The sequence below is a fragment of the Coregonus lavaretus genome, assembly GCF_964263955.1.
Source record: "Coregonus lavaretus genome assembly, chromosome: 9".
Taxonomy (NCBI): Eukaryota; Metazoa; Chordata; class Actinopteri; order Salmoniformes; family Salmonidae; genus Coregonus; species Coregonus lavaretus.
The window spans coordinates 39,790,420-39,802,114 of NC_139996.1; the positions used below are offsets into that span (position 1 = coordinate 39,790,420).

Genomic DNA, 11,695 nt, shown 5'->3' on the forward strand with positions numbered 1-11,695 from the left:
AAGAAATAGCCTAATAGTTTATCAACATTTTAAGCTAAACGTTCTGATCTGTTGGTCAGCCACATTGCATAAAACATGTTTTTTGATGCTAGTGGTTGTAATAATTTGGGATCTATCGAATCCCACAACTGTCCCAGACTATGTTTGGAATATTTATTCTCGCACAGAATGTCAACTTTTGTACTATGGGGGATAGTAGATTGACATAGGCTAGTGCTTTTGCTGTTCGTTAGGCCTACTCATCTTGTGGGCTGACGAAAAGTAAATGTGGACAGTTCTTCCAATATCTTCAATATGCACCTCGGAATTGGATAAGGACGCGTGCAGTTGCGTCCCGGATGTGTCTATCTTAACTGTGAGAAAGACCACGTGACGGAGAGCCGTGTGAGTGAGTGACGCAGCACACTCAGGGAGAAGAACACAACGCAAAAGGCATGGATTTTAGGGTGCATTACGGCCACAAAGAGGATGCCGGCGTGAAATTCAAGGCATTATCAAGTGCTTGTCAAATTGTGAATGAGAGACTATTGGAGTGTGTACAGCCTGCGCAAAAAACAAAGCAGAGCTCATGCCTTTCAAGCGACTTTTTTCAAATCATCATTAAAATAATAATAATATGCCATATAGCAGACGCTTTTATCCAAAGCGATTTACAGTCATGCGTGCATACATTTTGTGTATGGGTGGTCCCAGGGATCGAACCCACTACCTTGGCGTTACAAGCGCCGTGCTCTACCAGCTGAGCTACAGAGGACCAATATGCAGCATTACAATGTATTAAAAATCTAAACATATAGCCCAACGTTTGTAGAACAACTAAAGTTACATTAATAACTCTAAATAAAGCATATAGGAGTAGCTATTTCTTTGTTAACCGCTCAACACAGAATAGCCGCATGTGTGCACTCCATCAAATAGTTAGGAGAAAATATTTATATTTTATTCAGCTTTGTTCAATTGTATTCTTCATACTATAAGATAATGCCATGGAAATATAAGCAAATCTTCTCTGCTAAATTAACTTGTGTAGCCCACAGCCAACTCAGAGTATGCTATAATGTTTTTCTGAAATAGACTACATTTTCTTCATATCATGCTTCTTTAGACCTGTCTAAAATAAATAATGGATTTATTGTGAATGTGTAGGCTATATTACATGGATTTATTATACTTTTTTAAATGGCTTGTGGGCTATGTGTGTAAGCCAGGAGATGCTAAATGTGTTTATGTTAATTAACGGTCAATTACCGTGAGACAGACAGTTATTTACTTGACAATCACCAGCTGACAAAAGTTTTTGACCGCCACAGCCCTACGCCTGTCACCTACTACCATACCCCATTCAAAGGCACTTAAATCTTTTGTCTTGCCCATTCACCCTCTGAATGGCACACATAATCCATGTCTCAATTGCCAAGTCTTAAATCCTTCTTTAACCTGTCTCCTCCACTTCATCTACACTGATTTAAGTGGATTTAACAAGTGACATCAATAAGGAATCATAGCTTTCACATGGATTCACCTGGTCAGTCTATGTCATGGAAAGATAATATTTTGTACACCAAATGTATATTTTAATGCAGTCATCTTGGTTTTCATTCGAAGCATCTTTTTATTCATTGCTTGTTTGTATCAATTGGAAAGACATCTCAACTTTGTATTTGTAGTCAACTTTATTCTGAAGATATCGGCGGTTGCCGGTCACAGAGAGACAGAAAAACCATGTGCTCCCTACTGCTGGACAGGTTGTATTTATTTGAAAGATAGGGATTACAGTGGCTTGCGAAAGTATTCACCCCACTTGGCATTTTTCCTATTTTGTTGCCTTACAACCTGGAATTAAAATTGATTTTTTTAGGGGTTTGTATCATTTGATTTACACAACATGCCTACCACTTTGAAGATGCAAAATAACAGAAAACTTTAGTGTGCATAACTATTCACCCCCCAAAGTCAATACTTTGTAGAGCCAAACTTTTGCAGCAATTACAGCTGCAAGTATCTTGGGGTATGTCTCTATAAGCTTGGTGTACAGCAAATCTTTAAGTCATACCCCAGATTCTCAATTGGATTGAGGTCTGGGCATTGACTAGGCCATTCCAAGACATTTAAATGTTTCCCCTTAAACCACTCTAGTGTTGCTTTAGCAGTATGCTTAGGGTCATTGTCCTGCTGGAAGGTGAACCTCCGTCCCAGTCTCAAATCTCTGGAAGACTGAAACAGGTTTCCCTCAAGAATTTCCCTCTATTTAGTGCCATCCATAATTCCTTCAATTCTGACCAGTTTCCCAGTCCCTGCCGATGAAAAACATCCCCACAGCATGATGCTGCCACCACCATGCTTCACTGTGGAGAAGGTGTTCTCGGGGTGATGAGCAGTGTTGGGTTTGCGCCAGACATTGCGTTTTTTACTTGATGGCCAAAAAGCTCAATTTTAGTCTCATCTGACCAGAGTACCTTCTTCCATATGTTTGGGGAGTCTCCCACATGCCTTTTGGCGAACACCAAATGTGTTTGCTTATTTTTTTCTTTAAGCAATGGCTTTTTTCTGGCCACTCTTCCGTAAAGCCCAGCTCTGTGGGGTGTACGGCTTAAAGTGGTCCTATGGACAGATACTCCAATCTCCGCTGTGGAGCTTTGCAGCTCCTTTAGGGTTATCTTTGGTCTCTTTGTTGCCTCTCTGATTAATTCCCTCCTTGCCTGGTCCGTGAATTTTTGTGGGCGGCCCTATCTTGGCAGGTTTGTTGTGGTGCCATATTCTTTCTATTTTTAATAATGGATTTAATGGTGCTCCGTGGGATGTTCAAAGTTTCGGATATTTTTTTATAACCCAACCCCGATCTGTACTTCTCCATAACTTTGTCCCTGACCTGTTTGGAGAGCTCCTTGGTCTTCATGGTGCCGCTTGCTTAGTGGTGCCCCTTGCTTAGTGGTGTTACAGACTCTGGGGCCTTTCAGAACAGGTGTATATATACTGAGATCATGTGACAGATCATGTAACACTTAGATTGCACACAGGTGGACTTTATTTAACTAATTATGTAACTTCTGAAGGTAATTGGTTGCACCAGATCTTATTTAGGGGCTTCATAGCAAAGGGGGTGAATACATATGCATGCACCACTTTTCCGTATTTTTTTTTTTTTTTTAGAATTTCTTGAAACAAGTAATTTTTTTCATTTCACTTCACCAATTTGGACTATTCTGTGTATGTCCATTACATGAAATCCAAATAAAAACCATTTAAATTACAGGTTGTAATGCAACAAAATAGGAAAAACGCCAAGGGGGATGAATACTTTTGCAAGGCACTGTATGTGCAATAAATAGCTTGTTTCCTAGGTTAGGGATGATGTGCAATAAATAGCTTGTTTCCTAGGTTAGGGATGATGTGCAATAAATAGCTTGTTTCCTAGGTTAGGGATTATGTGCAATAAATGGCTTGTTTCCTAGGTTAGGGATTATGTGCAATAAATAGCTTGTTTCCTAGGTTAGGGATGCATAATGGCGCCAGAGGAGATGGCTGCCGTTTTACATCTCCTAACCAATTGTGCTATCGTGTGTGTTTTTTCGCGTTATTTGTAACTTATTTTGTACATAATGTTTCTGCCACTGTCTCTTATGATCGAAAAGAGCTTCTGGATATCAGGACAGCGATTACTCACCTTGTACTGGACAAAGATTTTTTCTTTAACGAGTCGGACGCAAAGGATTTACTTCAGACACCTGACAAGGCCCAAATCCCCGTAATTCGCAGGAGAAACAGACAGAGATATCGGGGACGTAGGTCAGGGTGCCTTGTAAGGATCCGATGGCGAGTGGGTAATCTGCCTCTACCATCACTCTTATTAGCCAACCTACAATCATTGGATAACAAAATAGACGAGCTACGATCACGAATATCCTACCAACGGGACATTAAAGTCGTGGCTGAACGACGACATCGATAACATACAGCTGGCGGGGTTTATGCTGCATCGGCAAGATAGAACAGTCACCTCAAGTAAGACAAGGGATGGGGGTCTGTGTATATTTCTAAACAACAGCTGGTGCACAAAATCTAATATTAAGGAAGTCTCTAGGTTTTGCTCGCCTGAGTTAGAGTATCTTATGATAAGCTGTAGACCACACTATTTACCAAGAGTTTTCATCTATATTTTTCGTAGCTGTCTAGTTACCACCACAAACCGATGCTGGCACTAACACCGCACTCAGTGAGCTGTATAAGGCCATAAGCAAACAGGAAAACGCTCATCCAAAGGCGGCATTCCTAGTGGCCGGGGACTTTAATGCAGGGAAACTTAAATCCATTTTACCTCATTTCTACCAGCATGTTAAATGTGCAACCAGAGGAAAAAAAAACTCTAGACCACCTTTACGCCACACACAGAGACTCGTACAAAGCTCTCCCTCGCCCTCCATTTGGCAAATCTGAGCATAATTCTATCCTCCTGATTCCTGCTTACAAGCAAAAACTAAAGCAGGAAGCAGCAGTGACTTGGTCAATAAAGAAGTGGTCAGATGATGCAGATGCTAAGCTACAGGACTGTTTTGCTAGCACAGACTGGAATATGTTCCGGGATTCTTCCGATGGCATTGAGGAGTACACATCAGTCACAGGCTTCATCAATAAGTGCATCGATGACGTCATACCCACAGTAACTGTACGTACCCCAACCAGAAGCCATTGATTACAGGCAACATCTGCACTGAGCTAAAGGGTAGAGCTGCCGCTTTCACGGAGTGGGACTCTAACCCGGACGCTTATAAGAAATCCCGCTATGCCCTCCGACGAACCATTAAACAGGCAAAGCGTCAATACAGGACTAAGATTGAATCGTACTACACCGGCTCTAACGCTCGTCGGATGTGGCAGGGCTTGCAAACTATTACAGACTACAAAGGGAAGCACAGCCGCGAGCTGCCCAGTGACACGAGCCTACCAGACGAGCTAAATTACTTCTATGCTCACTTCGAGGCAAGCAACACTGAAGCATTCATGAGAGCATCAACTGTTCCGGACGACTGTGTGATCACGCTCTCCATAGCCGATGTGAGTAAGACCTTTAAACAGGTCAACATTCACAAGGTCGCAGGGCCAGACGGATTACCAGGACATGTACTCCGAGCATGCGCTGACCAACTTGCAAGTGTCTTCATTTTCAACCTGTCCCTGACTGAGTCTGTAATACCAACATGTTTCAAGCAGACCACCATAGTCCCTGTGCCCAAGAACACTAAGGTAACATGCCTAAATGACTACAGACCCGTAACACTCACGTCTGTAGCCATGAAGTGCTTTGAAAGGCTGTTCATGGCTCACATCAACACCATTATCCCAGAAACCTTAGACCCACTCCAATATGCATACCGCCCCAACAGATCCACAGATGATGCAATCTCTATTGCACTCCACACTGCCCTTTCTCACCTGGACAAAAGGAACACCTACGTGAGAATGCTATTCATCGACTACAGCTCAACGTTCAACACAATAGTGCCCTCAAAGCTCATCATTAAGCTAAGGACCCTGGGACTAAACACCTCCTCTGCAACTGGATCCTGGACTTCCTGACGGGCCGCCCCCAAGTGGTAAGGGTAGGTAACAACACATCTGCCACGCTAATCCTCAACACGGGGGCCCCTCAGGGGTGTGTGCTCAGTCCCCTCCTGTACTTCTTGTTCACCCATGACTGCATGGCCAGGCACGACTCCAACACCATCATTAAGTTTGCCGACGACACAACAGTGGTAGGCCTGATCACCGACAACGACGAGACAGCCTATAGGGAGGAAGTCAGAGACCTGGCCGTGTGGTGCCAGGATAACAACCTCTCCCTCAACGTGATTAAGACAAAGGAGATAATTGTGGACTACAGGAAAAGGAGGACCGAGCACGCCCCCATTCTCATCGACGGGGATGTAGTGGAGCAGGTTGAGAGATTCAAGTTCCTTGGTGTCCACCACCAACAAACTATCATGGTCCAAACACACCAAGACAGTCGTGAAGAGGGCACGACAAAGCCTATTCCCCCTCAGGAGTCTGAAAAGATTTGGCATGGGTCCTCAGATTCTCAAAAAATTATACAGCTGCACCATCGAGATCATCCTGACTGGTTGCATCACTGCCTGGTATGGCAACTGCTCGGCCTCCGACCGCAAGGCACTACAGAGGGTAGAGCGTAAGGCCCAGTACTTCACTGGGGCCAAGCTTCCTGCCATCCAGGACCTCTATACCAGGCGGTGTCAGAGGAAGGCCCTAAAAATTGTCAAAGACTCCAGCCACCCTAGTCATAGACTGTTCTCTCTGCTACCGCACGGCAAGCGGTACCAGAGCTCCAAGTCTATGTCCAAAAGGCTTCTTAACAGCTTCTACCCTCAAGACATAAGACTCCTGAACAGCTAATCAAATGGCTACCCGGACTATTTGCATTGTCCCCCCCCCACCCACCTCCTCTTTTACGCTGCTGCCACTCTCTGTTTATTATCTATGCATAGTCACTCTCCCTACATGTCCATATTACCTAAATTACCTCGACTAAGCTGTGCCCCCGCACATTGACTCTGTACCGGTACCCCCTTATATAGCCTCGCTACTGTTATTTTACTGCTGCTCTTTATTTTTATTTATTTTTTACTTATCACACATTTTTCTTAAAACTGCATTGTTGGTTAAGGGCTTGTAAGTAAGCATTTCACTGTAAGGTCTACACCTGTTGTATTCGGCGCATGTGACAAATAACATTTTATTTGATGTGCAATAAATAGCTTGTTTTCTAGGTTAGGGATTATGTGCAATAAATAGCTTGTTTTCTAGGTTAGGCATTATGTGCAATAAATAGCTTGTTTCCTAGGTTAGGGATGTTGTGCAATGAATAGGTAGTTTTTTTAAGTTAGGGAAATGTGCTTTTAAGTGCCACTTTTTAGGATGTCAATATACTGTAAATGAATGTGGTGTGGTTGTTTGTAATTGTGTCTTGCCTTTTAAATCATTATATGTGTTATTTGTTTTTACCATTGAGGTCCACTTTGTAAACAAGTGTTTTAATTATCACTTTTAAATTCTATCCTCTGGGTTCGCAGTGTACATTTTGTTGTCTTTTACCCAAATAAATCCAATCCAGTCCGCCCTTGTCGGACCAAATCTGAACCAATCATAGAGGTCTATGTTACACAAGTTTGGACAGTACAGCACAGTAGAGAACAGTACAGTAAAGAAAAGTACAGTAGTACTGTACAGCACTGTAATAGAGTTCAGTACAGTAGTGCACACTAGAGTAAAGTTTAATGTACTGTACATATCTATTTACTGTACTCTAATGTACTGTACTGAACTCTACTTTACTGTACTCTACTGTGATGTCGTAACTTGTGAAACATAGACGTCTATAATTTTTCTGATTTTGTCTGTCCGGACCAACCAAATGTGGTCTTGTTTGGGGGCGGAGCTCATTACAAAAATAACCAGTGTGTAGAATAATACACAAATATGCAAAATAAGTATATTGCATATTTCTACCTTTGTGTACCTAATTCCGTTAAAGTAATTTCGTTACCTGATGTAAAGTCACTTCACCTACTGTAGTTTAGTAACCAAAATGTTTTTAGACTTTTTCTTTACTCAAGGTGTCATATCATAGCTGACACCCGATTCTTTCTGCAGACATTTTTGAATTTTAATTCAGAGCAGATATTTAACAGAGTTTTTGGAAAACGTGGTCGCATAACCTGAGGGAGAGTTTACCGTAATTCTGTTACCAAACTTTGCATCTGCACAGTTCTTCCAGTAAATGTATTTTTGTGACATTTTCTGTGTAAATTGTTGAAAGTATTCCTTGTTAAACTTATAAATTGTTTTTGTTTGTAATCCGTTACCGTGGAATTGCCCCCCAGCTATATGTTTCAGTCTTTCAAATACTTTTGGATCCCTCCCTTACCAGCCAACAGACTCCCAGCAGCGGCGTCTCCCAGGCTCAAAAGTCCTCAGGGCTTCCCAGACATCAAGCTCTGGGCTGGGGCTGGGCTCTGACTGGGAGTCTGGGGTCAGGTTGGAGGCTGACTGGAAGCCCTCATCTTCTAACAGGTCCAAACAAGGTGGCACCTGGTTAGAGCACCAACAAGAGATAATTGATTATAATGACTAATCATCCAGTGCTAATAAGTACAAATCAATTGGGTCTGACATATTGATTACAGTACTTTTTACCATTGTCAAAAAACCACCACTCATATTGACAAAGAAGCACTTTAACCAAATTAACTGAAATTCGTCATACACCCACTCATATCAGTGTCAGTCTTACCCGTATGGCTAGCCCAGTGACATCAGCGTTGCTGGGCAGAGGAGGCAGGTCCAGCCTGATGTCCAGGTCTGAGGTACGGGAGTGCTGCAGGGCTCCAAACAGAGACATCCTGGTCTCCTTCTCAAACCTCTCCTCTACGTCTGACCTCCTCCTAAGAGCCAGCAGGCCGGTGCCCGGAGGAGCGTCCATCAGACCCAGAGTCCCACACAGACCCTTCAGGGATCCCCACTCTTCCCCACACATCAGGGCCCAGGCCCGGGCCTCCAGCCTCTGCAGCTCCTCGCTCTGGTACCCCCCCAGCGGAGGCCTCCTCAGCACGGGCCTCTCCCTGCGCATGTAGTCCCTGCTGAAGGAGGCCGGGGGTGGGGGTGCAGAGCCAGTCAGCTGCACCAGGAGCTCCAGCACAGAGTCCAGCTCCTTCAGACCCGAGGCGGCCCCCTCACCTAGCCTCCCCAGCTGCTCCTCCAGCCTCTCGGCCTCGTCCTGGCACCCCGCCACACGCAAGTCAAAGGACATCATAAGTAGCTTGTTTCTGGGCGGAGTGATGGACGTGGCACTAGGTACTGACAAGGACCCTTTCGGGGAGCCCTCCTGGAACAGTTTGGACAGCAGGGCCCCGTAGGCATGCTTTCTGAGGGTGCGGCGGACCCCCTCTCGGGACACCCCTCCTAGAGCACGACGTTTCCATGACACCCCAGTGAGGCTGCTGTCACACAGGGAGCCCAGCAGTTCAGTGATGCTGTTGCTGTTACTGCTACTGTTGTGACTGCCAGATTTTAGGCAGACATCTGGGCTGGAGTACATGGTTGTAGCTTGTTATGTCAGTTGATGTGATTGATTACTTCTGACCTATGGATAAAGATTTTTTAAAAACATTTTTACAACACTTGAAGATACTGTAGTGTAGTTTGAGAGTTGAGAGTCAGTGCAACATGATCATTTCGAAATCAAGCTAGCTCCAGTGCATTTGGAAAGTATTCAGACCCCTTCACTTTTTCCACATTTTGTTACATTACAGCGTTATTCTAAAATTGATCAATCTACACACAATATCCCATAATGACAAAGCAAAAACAGGTTTTTAGAAATTTTTGCAAATGTGTTCAAAATAAAAAAATTAAATACCTTATTTAGATAAATATTCAGACCCTTTGCAATGAACCTTGAAATTGAGCTCAGGTGCATCCTGTTTCTATTGATCATCCTTGAGATGTTTCTACAACTTGGAGTCCACCTGTGGTAAATTCAATTGATTGGACATGATTTGGAAAGGCAAACACCGGTCTATATAAGGTCCCACAGTTGACAGTGTATGTCAGAGCAAAATCCAAGCCATGAGGTTGAAGGAATTGTCCGTAAAGCTCAGAGACAGGATTGTGTCGAGGCACCGATCTGGGGAAGGGTACCAAAAATTGTCTGCAGCATTGAAGCAAGAACACAGTGGCCTCCATCATTCTTACATGGAAGAAGTTTGGAACCACCAAGACTCTTCCTAGAGCTGGCCGCCCGGCCAAACTGAGCAATCGGGGGAGAAGGGCCTTCGTCAGGGAGGTGACCAAGAACCCGATGGTCACTCTGACAGAGCTCCAGAGTTCCTCTGTGGAGATGGGAGAACCTTCCAGAAGGACAACCATTTCTGCAGCACTCCACCAATCAGGCCTTTATGGTAGAGTGGCCAGACGGAAGCCACTCCTCAGTAAAAGGCATATGACAGCCCGCTTGGAGTTTGACAAAAGGCACCTAAAAGACTCTCAGACCATGAGAAACAAGATTCTCTGGTCTGATGAAACCAAGATTGAACTGTTTGGCCTGCACGCCAACTGTCAAGTCTGGAGGAAACCAGGCACCGCTTATCACCTGGCCAATGCCATCCCTATGGTGAAGCATGATGGTGGCAGCATCATGCTGTGGGGATGTTTTTCAGCGGCAGGGACTGGGAGACTAGTCAGGATCGAGGGAAAGATGAACGGAGCAAAGTACAGAGAGATCCTTGATGAAAACCTGCTCCAGAGCGCTCAGGACCTCAGACTGGGGCGAAGGTTCACCTTCCAACAGGACAACGACCCTAAGCACACAGCCAAGACAATGCAGGAGTGGCTTCGGGACAAGTCTCTGAATGCCCTTGAGTGGCCCAGCCAGAGCCCTGACTTGAACCCGATCCAACACCTCTGGAGAGATCTGAAAATAGCTGTGCAGTGATGCTCCCCATCCAACCTGACAGAACTTGAGAGGGTCTGCAGAGAAGAATGGGATTAACTCCCCAAATACAGGTGTGCCAAACTTCATAATACCCAAGAAGACTCAAGGCTGTAATTGGTGCCAAAGGTGCTTCAACTAAGTACTGTGTAAAGCGGTCTGAATACTTATGTAAATATTGTGATATTTCCGGTTTTATTTTAAAAATACAATTGCAAAAATGTGGGAAAAAACGGTTTTTGCTTTGTCAAAAACAGTGGGGGGGGGGACTATTTAATCCGTTTTAGAATAAGCCTGTAACGTAACAAAATGTGGAAAAGTCAAGGGGTCTGAATACTTTCCGAATGCACTGTAGATATGTTTATGTGGGTGGGTAGGTAGGCTGCATATTTAATGACAGCACTAGCTTACGTTAGCCGAGTACAATGGGCTAGTAGCTAGCTATGGTAGCTAATATGAATAGCTAGCTAGCAAGGTTAGCTGCAACTAGCTGGCGACTCCCTAACGACACAGTAAACAAGTCAGCACTGCAAGCTAACATTAGCTGCCTGGGTAGCTAGGCTAGCGTTGAGCAAAATGCACCGAGCTGGCAAAATAACTACGTATAGGCATGCTAGCAAAGTGTATTGCATAATAATGTATAGCTAGCTAGCAGGCTGGCTAATGTTAGCTACCTTCAACTCATACATTGGTTTTCGGTTGTGCCCCCTCCTTCCATGATGATGTTGGTGCTGTTAGCTAGTTCTGACAGTAACCGAGGGACCGCTTCGTTTTTAGTAAGTTAGCTAGCTAGATGTCCGAGTATACTTGTTACTTGCCTCAGTTTAATGCATACTAGCTATCTACTTTCTGTAGCTCATCAGAATACGTTTTAAAACAAAAATGTACGTTATTTTGTCTATATCATGTACATCCACCTACTAACTACTCAACTACCGGGTAGCTACACGTTGGACCCGCCCACTCAATCTATGATTGGACAAAATACCAGATTAGGCTATTTCATTGGTTAACTCCTTTACGCCTGTATGAAATACTTCCGGTAACAATGATTGCGCGCTAAAATACAACCGACAGACAAGTCGAAGACGGTGTTTAGTGTCAGCCCCAGTTCCACCGCATCAAATAAACAGTACAGAGGAAATCAAGACGAAAACATCGCCATTTCTTGGACTGTTTCAGTACCAGTGGAGGCTG

At 44.1% G+C, this 11,695-nt stretch overlaps 1 protein-coding gene across 1 annotated transcript in view; it reads right to left on the reverse strand.

The window, feature by feature from the left end:
* tubgcp6 (tubulin gamma complex component 6) overlaps positions 1-11,245 on the reverse strand; it is a 33,787-nt gene extending 22,542 nt beyond the window's left edge. The window contains exons 1-3 of the mRNA XM_084168564.1: positions 11,173-11,245; positions 8,303-9,151; positions 7,937-8,100 (exon numbers count right to left, since the gene is read on the reverse strand). Coding sequence (XP_084024690.1) covers positions 7,937-8,100; positions 8,303-9,106 — 968 coding nt within the window. The 5' untranslated portion in view covers positions 9,107-9,151; positions 11,173-11,245. The remainder of the gene's footprint in view (positions 1-7,936; positions 8,101-8,302; positions 9,152-11,172) is intronic.
* Between the last annotated feature and the right edge of the window lie 450 nt (positions 11,246-11,695).